The 17130-nt window shown below is 42.4% G+C and overlaps 1 protein-coding gene across 3 annotated transcripts in view; it reads right to left on the reverse strand.

Annotated features, from left to right (window-relative positions):
• Tango6 (transport and golgi organization 6 homolog) overlaps window positions 1-17130 on the reverse strand; it is a 250673-nt gene that overhangs the window by 48039 nt on the left and 185504 nt on the right. For 2 of the 3 annotated variants that reach the window (XM_045161723.1, XM_004661659.2), the window contains one exon: window positions 9410-9561. The exons of the other annotated variant lie outside the window; for it this stretch is intronic. In XM_045161723.1, coding sequence (XP_045017658.1) covers window positions 9410-9561 — 152 coding nt within the window. The remainder of the gene's footprint in view (window positions 1-9409; window positions 9562-17130) is intronic. 3 annotated transcript variants of the gene reach the window in all.

A 17130-nucleotide genomic window follows, 5' to 3' on the forward strand; every position in this document is an offset into this window, starting at 1 on the left:
AGCGACAGACAGAAAGACAGAGATAGAATGGGCATGCCAGGACCTCCAGCCACTGCAAATGAAGTGCAGATGCATGCGCCACCTTGTGCATCGGGCTTACGTTGGTCCTGGGGAATTGAGCCTCAAACCAAGGTCCTTAGGCTTCACAGGCAAGTGCTTAGCTGCTAAGCTATCTCTCCAGCCCAATAAAAATAGTTTTTAAAAAAGAAGGGAAACAAGCTTGGCATGGTGGCACACGCCTTTAATGCCAGTACTTGGGAGGCAGAAGTAGGAGGGTCTCTGTGAGATGGAGGCCAGCCTGGGACGACTCGGTGAGTACCAGGTCAGTCTGGGTTAAAGTGAGACCCCGTTCTATATCAAACAAATAAACAAAAAGAATGGATACAGTTCATCATGATGGGAAGGCATGGTGGCAGAAGCATAGGGTGGCTGGTCACAATGTGTATGAAGCCAGGATGTGGTGGCACATGCCTTTAATCCCAGCACTCAGGAGCTAGAGGTAGGAGGATTATCATGAGTTCAAGGCCACCCCGAAACTACATAGTGAATTCCAGGTCAGCCCGAGCTCGAGTAAGATCCTACCTCAAGAAACCAAAAGAGGAAGAAATATGGATGGCGTATAAGCATCTAAAAAAATGTTCTACATCTCTGGTCATCAGGGAAATGAAGATTAAAACTACATTGAGATTCCATCTCACTCCTATCAGATTGGCTACCATCATGAAAACAAATGATCATAAATGCTGGCGAGGATATGGAAAAAGAGGAACCCTTCTACACTGTTGGTGGGAATGAAATCTGGTCCAGCCATTGTGAAAATCAGTGTGTTCCTAAAATAGCTAAAAATTGATCTACCATATGACCCAGCTATAGCACTCCTAGGCATATATCCTAAGGACTCTTCTCATTATGTTAGAAATACTTGCTCAACCATGTTTATTGCTGCTCAATTCACAATAGCTGGGAACTGGAACCAGCTTAGATGTCCTTCAACTGATGAATGGATAATGAAGATATGGCACATTTATACAATGGAGTCCTACTCAGCGGTAAAGAAAAATTAAGTTATGAAATTTGCAGGAAAATGGATGGATCTGGAAAGGATTATACTAAGTGAGGTAACCCAGGCCCAGAAAGCCAAGTGTTACATGTTCTCTCATATGTGGATCCTAGCTACAGATGATTGGACTTCTGTGTGAGAAGGAAAAACTCAGTAGCAGAGGCCAGTAAGCTAGAAAAGAGATATAAAGGGAAGAGAAAAGACGGGAGGGGGTACTTAATAGGATGGTATTGTATGTATGTAAGTAGAAGAATAGATTAATGGAGGTGAAAAGGCCCAGAATGAGGTCAGGGGAAGAGATGGAGTAAAGGAACGGTGGAGGGAGGGCTAATCAAAATCTAAGAGGATATAAATAAATCATATGGAATCCTACTTTTTTGGACAATGGAACACTGAAGAGCTATAGATTGTTGCTAGAAAATTTTCAGTGCCAGGAATGGGATACCTTCCAGTGAGTTGTTGGCCAGGGAGGTCCCTGATGTCCCCCAAACATAGGCCATTGCTGAGGCCCTTGGTTTCCCACCAGGAATAGATGATAAGACCCTATTGCTGAAAACTCCACATACTTGGGCTGCAAGGCCACTGAGAAATCCTGCTGGAACTGAGCTGATAACCTCCTCCATATAGACCAGTTGACAGAAAGCTAGAAGAAGCCATTCTGCATGTAGTTCAATGGAAGAGAGAGAAATCACCAGTGAAGATACTCAACAGTGGGCACTGCAAGCCTTATATTAGGCCAGCCAGGCCAAATGAGCCAACGGGTGCAATAGCGGCACATATGTCATAGTGGAAACCAACTGCCCTCTAATTGGACTGGAGGCCTGCTCCATGGGAGGGAATACATTCCTGATACTGAAAACTTAAAACAGGGGTAGTCATGAGCCCTAGGGGTGTAACGTCTGCTGTTGTCTGGCTAAATGTATATATTATGCTTATCAAACTGCCCAGTAAGCACTTCTCTTAATGTTCATACCCTTATACTAATGCTACTCTCACTTTTGGTAGAGAATCTTCTTTTCAGATGGCAGTGACCTTGGGACGACTCAGAAGGTATCATGGTGCTGGAAAGAAGTGACCGCAGTGCTCAGTACTGCAGTATCTGTATCACACCTTCCAACGCTCAGGGTCGAAGACAAGGGCTGGGGATAGAGCTCAGTGGTAGAGTGCTTACTTGCCTAGCATACACAAAGGCCCTAGGTTCAATCTCTATCATATACACATGCATGTTCGTTCTCTCTCTCTCTCTCATGCTAAATATCCCACAGTTTCCATGTCAGTAGATAAGAACTATCTGACTACAGGAGGGTTCAATGGCTGAAGATGCTAAACTGGCAGGTCTCCAAGCATGTCCAAACTTGTAGTTCACAGAAGGTAGCTGATTTGGCACAATGACAAGGCAAGCATGGGGTGCTACATATGAAGGAATCTCTAAGAAGAAGAGGCATAAATTATAAGGGAAACAACACCTGGGTTTTCAAATCAGACAGAATATATTCCCTTTCAAGGTTTCACTGCCCAAAGCAGGCTTGACTAAAGGCAAGAGTTCTATCGCCTTTCCTGTCCGTGGCTTTTCTCATATAGCAATACTCTTCAGTTTCAAGGAACAACATCAATCTTGAAAGTGTACTGAAAACTTTTAAAAAATTTCTATTTACTTATCCGGTATGTGTGGGAGGGAGCAGATAGAGATAGAGAATGGATGCACCAGGGCTTCCAGCCACTGCAAACAAACTCCAGATACATGCATCCCCTTGAGGATCTGGCTTATGTGTGTTTGGGGAATCGAACCTAGATCCTTAGCCTTCATAGGCAAGTGCCTTAAACTGCTAAGTCATCCCTCCTGCCCATGAAAACAGTTTAATTAAGAGATAATAGAGGGCTGGAAAGATGGCTTGTCCATTAAGGCATTTGCCTGCAAAGCCAAAAGGATCCCAGTTTGATTCTCCAGGACCCACATAAGCCAGATGCACAAGGGGGAGCATGCATCTGGAGTTCATTTGCAGTGGCAGGAGGTCCTGGCACACCCATTCTCTCTCTCTCTCTCCCACTGTCTGTCTCTTTCTCTCTCAAATAAATGAATAACTAAATAAATAAAATACATAAAAAAAAAGAGACAATCTATAGAGGAATGGTTCAGAACATGAGTTCTGGAACTAACCACCCACATTCAATTCTAGTCCTGCCACTTGTTAACTGTAAAATCTTGGCAATTGTTCAGTTTCTCTGTGCCTCAGGTTCCTCTGTGAGGACTAGATCAGTTGTGAGAATATATACACACACACACATACATATATATACATACTGCACTCAGTATAGTATTAAACATGTAGGCACTGGTTGTCTCCACAGCCTCCTCCTCTTCATTCACTTAGTAATGAGACAACACTTACCACTCACTACATGCCAAGCATTGTGATAGATACTAGACGGTATGAAAAAGTGAGGGAAGGGCTGGAGAGATGGCTTAGCGGTTAAGCGCTTGCCTGTGAAGCCTAAGGACCCCGGTTCGAGGCTCCATTCCCTAGGACCCATGTTAGCCAGATGCACAAAGGGGTGCAAGCATCTGGAGTTCATTTGCAGCAGCTGGAAGCCCTGGCGCACCCATTCTCTCTCTCTCTTATCTGCCTCTTTCTCTCTGTCTATCTCTCTTGAATAAATTAAAATGACAAAAAAAAATTTAAAAAAAAAGTGAGGGAAGACTGGATCTAGGGGTTTGGGAAAAAAAACTCAGTAGTAGAATGGTTATCAGGCATGCACAAGTCTCTGGATTTGACCCCTAGGGTTGTTAAAAAAGAAAACTATTCTGTTGGACATGGTGGTACACAGCTTTAATCCTGGTACTCGGGAAGTAGAGGTAGGAGAACTGCTGTGAGTTTGAGGCCAGCCTGAGACTACATAGTGAATTCCAGGTCAACCTGGGCTAGAGTGAGACCTTACCTTGAAAATCCACACACACATACACACACACACACATAAAAAAGAAAGAAAGAAAGAAAGAAAGAAAGAAAGAAAGAAAGAAAGAAAGAAAGAAAGAAAGAAAGAAAGAAGAAAAGAAAACTTCTGCCATGTTTATGTATACAGTCCATTAGGGACTATGAACATTATAGATAAATGTAGCCAGAACAGTCCAGGTCTTTAAAAGAAATACTTTATTTATTTATTTGAGACAGAGAGAGGGTCAGATAGCAGAAAAAGAATGGGTGCACTAGGATCTCCAGCCACTACAAACAAAATCTAGATGCATGTACCACCATGTACATCTGGCTTATGTGGGTCCTGAGAAATTGAATCTGGGTCCTTAGGCTTCACTGGCAAGCATCTTAACTGCTAAATCATCTCTCCAGCCCAGTCTAGGTCTTTAGAACTGGGGGAAGGGTCACTGGACAGGGCTGGATCAGGCAGGGACATATAGAGCAGATAACTTTTTAATTTAAAGGCTGAAATGTAAAACAAAAGTCCTAAGGACAGAAAGCTGGAAGAAGCCATTCTGCATGTAGTTCAATGGGAAAGAGAGAAATCACCAGTAAAGATACTCAACAGTGGACACTGCAAGCCTTATATTTGGCCAGCCAGGCAAAATGAGCTAACGGGTGCAATAGTGGCACGTCTGTCATGGTGGAAACCAACTGCCCGCTCCATGGGAGCGAACACATCCCTGATCCTGAAAACTTAAAACAGGGGTAGTCATGAGCCCTAGGGGTGTAACATCTGCTGTTGTCTGGCTAAATGTATATACTATGCTTATCAAACTGCTCAGTAAGCACTTCTCTTAATGTTTATACCCTTACATTCATGCTATTCTCACTTTTAGTAGAGAATCTTCTCTTTTCAGATGGCAGTGATCTTGGGATGACTCAGAAGACATCATGGTGCTGAGAAGAAGTGACAGGAGTGCTCAACACTGCAATATCTCTATCACACCTTCCAAGGCTCAGGGTCCATTGTGGAAGAGGCGGCGGAAAGAATGTAAGAGCCAAAGGAAGGGTAGGACTCCTTACAATGTGCTCCTCCAGACACAAAATGGCCTGCATATCCATGACCTCACCGTGCCTGACACTATTTACACAAGACCATCAGAATAGGAAGAAAAGATCATGACATCAAACTAAAAGAGAGACTGATTGAGAGGGGGAGGGGATATGATGGAGAATGGAGTTTCAAAGGGGAAAGTGGGGGGAGGGAGGGCATTACCATGGGATGTTATTTTTTATTTATTTTTTTAAAATTTTTTGTTTATTTTTATTTATTTGAGAGTGACAGAGAGAGAGAGAGTGAGTGAGAGAGAGAGAGAGAGAGAATGGGCATGCCAGGGCTTCCAGCCACTGCAAACGAATTCCAGACACGTGCGCCCCCTTGTTCATCTGGCTAACGTGGGTCCTAGGGAATCAAGCTTTGAACCGGGGTCCTTAGGCTTCACAGGCGAGCGCTGAACTGCTAAGCCATCTCTCCAGCCCCCATGGGATGTTATTTACAAACATGGAAGTTGTTAATAAAAAATTTTGAGAAGAAAAAAAAAAGTCCTAGGATCATAGTGTTTCTCACTGTGTCAGAACATATACATGGCAGGCAATGGTCCACTACCTACTTGCCCTTCCCTTCTGAAGGCTAAAGAAGCAACGCTTGGTGCTTGCTGTGAGCCAGGAAGCCATGCTGTACACCACCACCCTTCGTGATGTATGTAGCTCCTGCCTCCTCCTTCTCTGGCCTCAGCTCCAGCCACCAATTAACCCCACCCTCAACTCTTCCACTCAGCCTTTCTGTAGGTTTTTGTCTTTTTTTGGGGGGGGACTTTTGAGACAGGGTCTCTCTGTCTCCCCAGGCTGACCTGGAACTCATTCTGTAGCCCAGGTTCTGTAGATTTTAAACATGTCAGGCTATCCTCCACCACTGTGCCTTTGCACACACAGCTCCCTCTTCTGAAATGCTCACTCCTGCCTATCTATCTTCTACTTGTTCTCTACATTCAGTTTTAGGGGATATTTTCCTCCAGGCACGTTTGTTAACCTGACCCAGGGGCTTCTCATATGTGTCTCACACCTATCCCAATGGATCTGTCGTTGTTAATAGTAGTGACTAAGTCTTTTACAGATGACCTAGAGACCTGGAGGAAAAACACTTCCTCAAAGCTTCTTCAAATCTGTTAGTTACCTCAGAATCTATAATAAATTATTTCTTTGTTGATTAATGTAGTATTAGACACTTATTTATTTATTTATTTATTTTGGTTTCTTGAGGTAAGGTCTTGCTCTAACCCAGGTAAACCCTGCAATTCACTATGTGGTCTCAGGCCAGTCTCACACTCAAGAGTGATCCTCCTACTTCTGCCTCTGAGTGCTGGGATTAAAGATATGCACCACAATACCTGGCCTGGAAACTCTGAATTAAGAGATTTTTACTGGGATGGAAAGATGATTCAGCAGTTACAGGCACTTGCTTACAAAGCCCGATAGCTTGAGTTTGATTCCCTAGTACCCACATAAGGCCAGATGCACAAAGTGGCACATGTGTCTGGAGTTCGTTTGCTGTGGCAGGAGGACCTGGTATATCCATTCTTTCTTTCTCTCTGTTGCCTCTTTTCCTGTCTCTGTTTTGCTCTCTCAAATAAATAAATAAATGATAAATAATTTTTTTAAAGCTTAATTTTTTTTATTTTTATTTTTATTTTTTTTTACTACAGGTTGAGTATCCCTTATCTGAAATGCTTTAGACAAAAGTCTTTTGGTTTGCAGATTTTTCTTATTTTTAGTTTTCAAGGTAGAGTCTCACTTTAGCCCAGGCTGACCTGGAATTCACTATGTAGTCTTGGCCTCGGGCTCATAGCATTCCTCCTACCTCTGCCTCCAGAGCACTGTGTCACCATGCCCAGCTTAAGTCTTTGATCTATTGGGAAAAAAAATTTTTTTTCCAACATAGGGTCTTACTCTAGCCCAGACTGATCAGAATTTACTATGTAGTCTCAGGGTGGCCTTGAACTCATGGAAATCCTATCTCTGCCTCCTAAATGCTACGATTAAAGGCATGCACCACCACACTTGAAGACACAAAGAAATATTATTCAAAGGTAAAGAAAAACAAAATCATGTTATTGATAGAAAAATGGATAGAACTGGAAATTGTTATCTATCCCACATTCAGAAAGACAAATATGTTCTCTCATAAGCATATCACAGATTTAAATTTTTAATTTTATATTATACACATATAAAAATATGGAGGTGTCCTGAAGCATGAAAGGGGACCATAAGAGGTGGAAGAGGAGGGTCTTAAGTTAAGGAGAGGGGTATAAAGCGCTTACTGTGTGTAGCAGACAGCTTTAGGTTCACTGAGATGAACTGTCAGACCAGGCACAGTTATGGAGGAAGGGATTTATTAAAGTTTATAGATTCAGGGGAAGTTCCATAATGGCAGAAGAAGCTGGCCTGCCTTCACAGGCCCAAGCAGACAGAGAGCAGCACAAGCCTAAAGGTCAAAAGCCACAGCACACTTCAGGAACTCCATCCAGCTAGGCACACTTTGCGTATCTTTAGATTGAAATCAGAAACCCACCACCACACCTTAAGATCACCCAGTGACATTGCCTCCAGCCAGGTAGCCAGCAGATGCAAACTACAAACAATAAAGAACTGAATATATTGGGGGCCATCTATTCTATTCAAACCACCACACTGTGTAAGCATAAGTACCTAAGCTTGGATCTCTAGACCCCATGTAAAAGCTGGGAGTTGGGGTTGTCATCTGTAATCCCAGCCTATGGGGAGATGGGAGGCGAAGGTGGAAGAAGTTCCCAGAAGTTCAAGGGCCAGCTAACTTGAAAAATAGAGTAGTGGGACTCTGTCTTAAAATGGAATGGAAGGTGAGGATGATGCATGGAAGTTGTTCTCACTTCCACACACATGCATGACATGTGTGTACTTGCACTCACACATATGTACACACACACTGGGTAACAGAATCTATGTGGGTGGGGTAGGGTAAGGGCATCTAGTACGGGAGGAAGGGGACCAGCATGAGAGGGACAGGAAGGGCTGGGCAAGGGTAGTAGGGAAAGAGGATCAATAAAAACAAGGTATGTATGAAAATCTCATAATGAAACAAATCATTACTTTGTAAACTACTTTTAAAAAATTAAGTAAGTCCTAGCTACAGATGATTGGGCTTCTGCATGAGAAGGAAAATACTTGGTAGCAGAGGCCAGTAAGTTAAAAAGGAGACATAAAGGGAAGAGAAAGGAAGGGAGGAGGATACTTAATAGGTTGATATTGTATATATGTAAGTACAATGATTGTAATGGGGCGGTAATACGATGCAGAATGTAATTTCAAAGGGGAAAGTGTGGGGGTGGGGAGGGAGGGAATTACCATGGGATATTTTTTTATAATCATGGAAAATGTTAATAAAATTTAAAAATTAAAAAAAAAAACAATAAAAGAAATTAAATAAGGCTGGATGTGATAGCACACACCTTTAATCCTAGCACTTGGGAGGCAGTAGGAGAATCACTGTGAGTCTGAGGCCATTCTGGGACTACAGAGTGAATTCCAGGTCAGCCTGGGCTAGAGTAAGACCCTACCTTGACAACAATAACAAAAATCAAACAAAACAGCCAGGCATGGTGGCACATGCATTGCATTTAATCCCAGCACTTGGGAGGCAGAGGTAGGAGAAATGCTGTGAATTCAAGGCCAGCTTGAGATGACATAGTGAATTCCAGATCAGCCTGGGCTAGAGTGAGACATTACCTTGAGAAACAAAAGCAAACAACAACGACAAAAATTATCAAATGAAACAAAACAAAAACATCAAACAAACAAAAAAATTAAATAAAATGGACAACAAAAATACTCATAGCTGGGCTTGATGGTACATGCCTTTAATCCCAGCACTCAGGAGGCTGAGGTAGGAGGATCACTGAGTTTGAGGTCAGCCTGGGCCAGAGTGAGACCCTACCTTGAAAACAAAAAGAACTAGTACTATAACAACAAAAGACCCCAAAATTATCTAAGGTAGATAAATGACTGACTTGCCCAGTAGCAACAGCAGATTTGGGAAAAGAGCACAGAACTCCTGACTCCCAATTCCAAATTCAACCAGAAGTAAGCATTTGGGCAGCAGGGATGGCTTAGGTGTTTGTCTGCAAAGCCAAAAGACCCAGGTTCAATTCCCCAGGACCCATGTAAGCCAGATGCACAAGGGGGCTCATGCATCTGGAGTTTGTTTGCAAGGGCTGGAGGCCTGGTGCACCCGTTCTCTTTCTCTCTCTCTCTCCCTCTTTCTCTCTGTCAAATAAATAAATACCAATAGAAAATTTTTAAAAAGAAAGCATTCGAGGAAGGAGTCAATATACAGCACCTCGTGAACCACCGGGCCAAGCATGAAGTCCAGGCGCTGGCACAGCTCTCCCAGGTTGGCCAAGCTGCTGGCCCTGTGTGCACCATCTGGATCTCTCACTCCCCTGAGGAACGTATGGATCAAAGGTTCTCGGTACTTTGAGACCATGTCCCCTACAGAAAAAAGAAAATCCCTTAAGATGTCAATTATTTAATGAAGGACTACCAACATTTTTTGGTACATTATATGATGCATTATACTTTTCAAAGAACTTGCATAACCATTAAAAATCATGCTCACATATAGAAAATCATTTTCTTAAGCCAGGTGTGGTGGTGCATGCCTTTAATCCCAGCACTTGAGAGGCAAAGGTAGGAGGATTGTCGTGAGTTCAAGGCCACCCTGAGACTCCACAGTGACTCCCAGCTCAGCCTGAGCTAGAGTGAGACCTCGAAAAAACAAAACAAAACAAAAAATAAATAAAAAATAAAAAAGAAAGAAAATCATTTTCTTTCAAATCAATCCTTACCTAGCATAGCATCAGAGAACTTACATTAAGCGAGAAAATGTGCATATGACCAATGTTGTAAATTCTTTTAATAACACCCATGCCTTACTAAGTATTAAATAATCCACAATGTAAAAAAAAAAAAAAATCATTCTCACAGGGCTAGAAAGATGGCTCGGCAGTTAAGGCACTTGCCTGCAAAGCTTAACAACCCAGGTTCTATTCCCCAGTACTGACATAAAGCCAGATGCACAAGGTGGCAACTATATCTGGAGTTTGTTTACAGTGCCTGGAGGCCCTGGTGCCCCATTCTCTCTGCTTCTCTTCTCTCTCTCTCTCTCTGCTTACAAATATATATAAAAAAAAATTTTTTAAAAATAATCAAGCCGGGCGTGGTGGCGCACGCCTTTAATCCCAGTACTTGGGAGGCAGAGGTAGGAGGATCGCTGTGAGTTCGAGGCCACCCTGAGACTCCATAGTGAATTCCAGGTCAGCCTGGGCTAGAGTGAGACCCTACCTCAAAAAAACAAAAAAAATAAATAAATAAATTTAAAAAAAATAAAAAAAATCAATCAAGCCAGGTATGGTAGCACATGCCTTTAATCCCAGCACTCAGGAGGCAGAGGTAGGAGATCACTGTGAGTTGAAGACCATCCAGAGACTACATAGTGAATTCCAGGTCAAACTGGGCTTAAGTGAAACCCTACCTCGCAAAACAAAAACAACAAAACACGCTCACACCTGGATGAGGTGGTGCGTGGCTATAATCCAGCACTAAGGAGGTTGGGTTCAAAGCCAACCTGTGCTATGGAGTGAGTGTGAGACAGGACTGGACTATAATAAGGCTCTGTTCTAGATAACATGTTAAATGTTCTTATAGAGAATACTGGTAAAACATTACCCTTAGCCTTTAAGAAGACCAAAACTTAGATGGTAGATATAAAGAGGTAAGTACTAACAATTCCGGCAGTGTGCATTGAATGCCATCAGAGTTAAGAAGTTGTTTAGAGAAGTTTCATAATCCCAGGGAATACTCTTTTCCTGTTTTTTTTAAAAATATTTTATTTAAGCCGGGCGTGGTGGTGCACGCCTTTAATCCCAGCACTCGGGAGGCAGAGGTAGAGGATCGCCATGAGTTCAAGGCACCCTGAGACTACATAGTGAATTTCAGGTCAGCCTGGGCTAGAGTGAGACCCTACCTCGAAAAATCAAAAAAAAAAAAATTTTTTATTTATTTATTTGAGAGAGAGAAAGAGGCAGAGAGAGAGAGAGAAAGAGAGAGAATGGGCATGCCAGGGCCTCCAGCCACTGCACACGAGCTCCAGATGCGTACGTCCCCTTGTGGGTCTGGCTAATGTGGGTCCTGGAGAGTCGAACCAGTATCCTTTGGCTTTGCAGGCAGACGCCTTAGCTGCAAAGCCATCTCTCCAGCCTTATGGTTTTTTTTTTGTTTTTTTTTTTTTGCCTCCCCCTTCAAGGCCAGAACAGCTTGTACCTTTTATATAGAATAAGGAAAAGGTGAAGGAGTCCTTTCTACAAAATGCTTGCAGTTCCTAATATGTTACACACAGTTCTAAGTCTCACCCTTTGCCCTATTAATGCTGAAGGAGAAACTGGAGTAAAATAGCTTTTTATAGTCCATTAGGGATAGAAGCCCAAAGAAGAAACAAGGAGATGCTATTCTGTCTGCCCTGGCAAAACTGTAGTCTGCGTCTGCTCCTGTCTCATTCAAGACGGCTGTCAGCAACACTCCTCAGCAGCAACTTCCTGTTTCTTCCTCAGCTCAGGCTCTCTGGGGCAGCCTCTTGAGTCCATGAACCAATCAGGTCTCCTGCTGGGCGTGGTGGCGCTGCTGAGGTAGGAGGATTGCCATGAGTTCAAGGCCACCCTGGGACTACATAGTGAATTCCAGATTAGCCTGCGCTAGAGTGAAATCCTACCTTGAACAAACAACAACAAAAAAGACACCCAAAACCCTAAAAAACAAACCACCCCTGCCACACACAACTGCACGAAAAAAATATATACTTTGTGAAACTAAAGAATTTATTTAGGGACTAAGGATGTGGTTCAGTTAGTAGGGTGCTTGCTTAGCAAGCATGAAGCCCTGGATTCAATTTTGAGCAGCATAAAATCAGGAAGTAGAGGCTAGGATCAGAAATAAAAAAGCCATATTGGCTACAAAGGCTACATATTGGCTTACAAAAGTAAGAGTCCAGCCTGGGCAAAAAGAAGTCTGTCTCATGGTAAAAGAATAAACAGAAAGCTGAGATTAAACTTTTGTCTGACACTGAACTCTTATAATATTGCATTTAAAATACTTCCAATCAAAATGTCTTCTTCTATTTTTCTTAGCGTACTTTCCTTCTCTGGAGTTAGGAGGGGGTTTGTTCATTCTACAGTGTGCAATATGGATCCAGAATTAAGAGATCTAGAATTAGTTTTGGCCTCTGCTGTTAACTAGTAGTGTGGCCAAGACAACTCACTTCATTCCTTTGGGTACTACTCAGACAGGAGCCAGTGAAACAAGGACTGGCTCTGGCCCCTTCTTCTTGTAAGTCTGTGGGCTGATGAGCCACTATTGGCTTCATCATTAGAGAAACGAGATCTAGGGGTCCTGGGAAAGAGGAAAAGGCACACATTCATGAAACCTTTGGTGGGAGTATGGAAGAAAGTTCCTTGTTGGGAAGGAAGACACAGAAAATGAAGGAAGTCTGGAAATCCATAAGGAAGGGCAATTGCAAGTTGAAAAGGATGAGCACATTCAAGCCAAGTTAATGTTTAAGAGGATTTAATGTTCAAAATAGATGACAAAGAAAATGCATGCTCAATTAAGTTATTGTTGTTAATCATTTATTTTGAGGTTGGTCTGGAACTCACACATTATACACCCCAGATTGGCCTCAAACTTGTGTCCTCGTGTCTCAGCCTCCTGAATACTAGGGTTATAGCCCAGTTTATTATTATTATTATTATTATTATTATTATTATTACTACTTTTGTGTGTTTTTTCGAGGTAGGGTCTCACTCTGGCCCAGGCTGACCTGGAATTCACTATGTACTCTCAGGGTGGCCTCGAACTCAGGGCAATCCTCCTAACCTCTGCCTCCCGAGTGCTGGGATTAAAGGCATGCACCACCACGCCCAGCTTCCAGTTTATTATTATCTTCAACTTTTGTACTAATAAATTTAGTACCAAATTTTATTTTATTATTCATATTATTTTATTTATTACTGTTATTATTAATATGATTATTTTGAAATAGAGTCTCACTGTAGGTCAGATTAGCCTGGAACTAGATATGTAACCAAGGTTGAACCAAAATTTGTGACAATCCTCCTGCCTCAACCTCCTGAGTGCTGGGACTACAGATGTGAGCCATCATGCCCAGCTTAATTTATTATGATTATTATTATTTGTGTGTATGAGTTTTGAGACAGGGCCTTATGCAATCCAGGCTGCCCTTGAACTCACTATATAATTAAGGATGACCTTGAATTTCTAATCCTCCTACTTCTACTGCCCAAGTGGTGGGATCACAGGTACGTGTAGCCATGTCCTGTTTACACAGTGCTGGGGATCAAACCCAGGGACCTGTATATGCTAAGGATACTTTCTACCAACTAAACTGTATCTCCAGCCCTAAAATACAGACTTAAATCTCTATAGTGAGTGAGAGGTGTGCAGGCATCCTAAGCTAAAGATAGCTATTGCAAATGAACTCACAATTTAGTTTAGTAATTCATGGTAGCTAAGGCAAAAAAGGAAACAGAAAACACATTACTCATTATCCAATAAAAGAAGGAATACGGGGGGCCGGGCGTGGTGGCACACGCCTTTAATCCCAGCACCTGGGAGGCAGAAGTAGGAGGATCGCTGTGAGTTCGAGGCTACCCTGAGACGACATAGTGAATAGTGAATTCCAGGTCAGCCTGGGCTACAGTGAGACCCTATCTTGAAAAACCAAAATAATAATAATAATAATAATAAAGAATAAATAAATAAATAAAATAAAAAATAAATAAACGAAGGACTACAAATTTGCTAGGAGATAAAGACTGTAGGAAGAACAATAAAAGTATCTCATCAGTTCATCCAGTAAATTCTTTTTTTGTAGGGTCTCACTCTAGCCCAGGCTGATCTAGAATTCATTCTGCAGTCTCAGGTTAGCCTGGAACTCACAGTGACCCTCCTACCTCTGCCTCCAAGTGCCAGGATTAAAGGTGTGCGCCACCACGCCCAGCCATCCACTAAATCTTAGTTGAGGACCTATGATATTACAGTTGTGTTCTTGGTACTTAGGATAATACAGCATGTGCTGACCACTTGGGAGCCTCCAGCTGTGGATGAATTTTTTCCTCAGCTGGGCCTGGGCTGGCTTGGCCCAGTTCTAGCTGAGTTGAGAGAAGGGGAGGGCCCCCTAACCTTTATTCTCCACATGGGTTCTTTACCCCCTCCAGCTCCCCACATGGCAGGAGCTCCATGAACTTTCTTTTTTCTCTTTTCTTTCCATGGTCTTTAAATGCCCTCTACATGGGATCTCTAGCCATGTGGGTGCCTTCCCTTGGCTCTGTATTTCCCTCAATAAACATAAACATAATAATAATAATAATAAAAAGAGGGCTGGAGAGATGTTTTAGTGGTTAAGTGCTTGCCTGTGAAGCCTAAGGACCCCAGTTCGAGGCTCAATTCCCTAGGACCCACATAAGTCAGATGTACAAGGGGGCGCATGCATCTGGAGTTCGTTTGCAGTGGCTGGAGGCCCTGGCACAACCATTCTCTCTCTCTCTCTGTCTGTCGTTCTCAAATAAATAAATAAATAATAAAATTTTTAAAAAAGATAATGCAACATGAAAAAGAAAGCAGAGTTCCCATCCCCATCAGACCCACCTTTGGTAGAGGAGAAAGACAATAAACTATAAAAATTTCTAGAAGAAATAAAACCTATAGGTTCTAAGGAAATGGCTCAGGGTTAAATGTGTTTGCTTGCAAAATTTGCCGTCCCTGCTTCAATTTTCAATGCACCCTTAAAGTAAGAGGCACTAAGTGGAAGATGCATCTGTAGTTTGCAAGAAGCCCTGGTATGCCCATACTATCTCTCTCATTCTCTCTCATAAATAAATATTTAAATAACCAAAAAAGTGCTGGAGAGATGGCTTAGTGGTCAAGGCACTTGCCTGCAAAGCCAAAAGACTCAGGTTTGATTGCCCAGAACCCACATAAGCCAGATGCACAAGGTGATGCATGTGTCTGGAGTTCACTGCAGTGACTGGAGGCCCTGTTGTGCCCATTCTCTCTTTCTCTCCCCCTCTTTCTCTCTCTTAAATAAATAAACATTAAAAGGGAACCATAATTGCACAGTGGATAAACAACAACAACAGGTTTGGTAAGGCTTAAAAAAAAATTTTGGCCAGGCGTGGTGGCACAAGCCTTTAATCCTAGCACTCAGGAGGTAGAGGAAGGAGAATTTGTGAGTTCAAGGCCACCCTGAGACCTGAGACTACAGAGTGAATTTCAGGTCAGTTTGGGCTAGAACAAGACCCTACCTGGGAAAACAAAAAAAACAAACAAAAAATCCGGGCATGGTGGTGCATGCCTTCAATCCCAGCACTTGGAGGCAGAGGTAGTAGGATCACTGTAAATTCAAGGTCAGTCTGAGTTACAAAGAATATGTGCCTTCATTAATGGTATTGAGCTGAAGTATTACCTATATTAGACTTATTGTTATGTATGATAATTCATTCCTCATGAAGCCTGATGACCTGGGAATTTCTGTTACCTGCAACCAAAAACATTCTGACTGACAGAATATTAAAACTGGGCTGGTCTTTAAAATTACAGAGCACTTCTATGCAAGTTCTGTGGCTAGCAATATAAAACACCAGAAAAATAAAATTTTCTTTTTTTTAAAATTATTTCTATTTATTTATTTGAGAGCAACAGACAGGGGGAGAGAGAGAGAGAGAATGAATGGACGCACCAGGGCATCCAGCCCCTGGGAATGAACTCTAGACGCGTGCGCCCCCTTGTACATCTGGCTTACGTGGGTCCTGGGGAATCGAGCCTTGAACCGGGTTCCTTAGGCTTCACAGGCAAGTTAACAGCTAAGCCATCTCTCCAGCCCAGAAAAATCAAATTTTCTAAATAGGGCTAGACAGATTGCTCAGCAGTTAAAGACATTTGCTTGCAAAGCCTGATGCACAAAGTGGCACATGTGTCTGGAATCATATCCATTCCCTCTCTTTCTCTGCTTGCAAATATATAAATGTAATACTTTGAATATATGTCCTCCACAACTTCGGGTGTTTCATTAGAGGTTGCATTCAGCAGCCTGACTAGAGGAGGTGTCACTGGGGGCGGATCCGGGGTCCAGCCCTAAGGTATGTTGGAGGTGAATGTGAATTCCAGCCAAAACACATGCAGAGCAGTTTGAGCTCTGGCCTGCGTCCCTGCTGTTTGCTGCCAGTTTTGTGCTTGTTGCTTTTGGTGTGTGCTGGCTGGTGATAGTTTCTCTCTGCTTGGATCTATGGAAGCAGCTTCTCCTGCCGTTGATGGAACTTTCCGTTGGATGTAATCTTGGAATAAATCCTTTCCTTCCCTAAACTGTGCCTGGTTTGGATGTGCATCCCAGGAACATGAAGCTGTCTACAACAATAAATTAAAAAAAAAACTTGCCAAAGTTTATAGTTAATATTTTGCATTAAAATTTTTTAATTTTATTTATATTTTTTTGGAGAAGATCATTTTAATTGCTTTTATTCTTTATAACCTTCTTTTTTAAAAAAATTTTATTAGCATTTTCCATGATTATAAAAAAGTATCCCATGATAATTCCCTCCCTCCCCACCTGCATTAGAATGTTTATACTGGGTCCAATTCCCCAGCAACCACATAAAGCCAGATGCAAAAAGTGGTGCAAAGCTGGTGCACGCCTTGAATCCCAGCAGTTGGGAGGCAGAGGTAGGAGGATCACCGTGCATTCGAGGCCACCCTGAGACTACATAGTGAATTCCAGGTCAGCCTGGGCTAGAGTGAGACCCTACCTCGAAAAACAAAAAACTGGTACAAGTATCTGGCATTTGTTTGCACTGACAAGATGCCCTGGCATGCCCATACACCCATACTTCTCCATTTACATGCAAATAAGTAAAAATATTTAAAAATATTTTTAGGCCAGTTGTGGTGGGGCATGCCTTTAATCCCAGTGTTTGGGTGGCAGGGGGTACAACGATC

The sequence above is a fragment of the Jaculus jaculus genome, chromosome 1 (assembly GCF_020740685.1).
Source record: "Jaculus jaculus isolate mJacJac1 chromosome 1, mJacJac1.mat.Y.cur, whole genome shotgun sequence".
NCBI lineage: Eukaryota > Metazoa > Chordata > Mammalia > Rodentia > Dipodidae > Jaculus > Jaculus jaculus.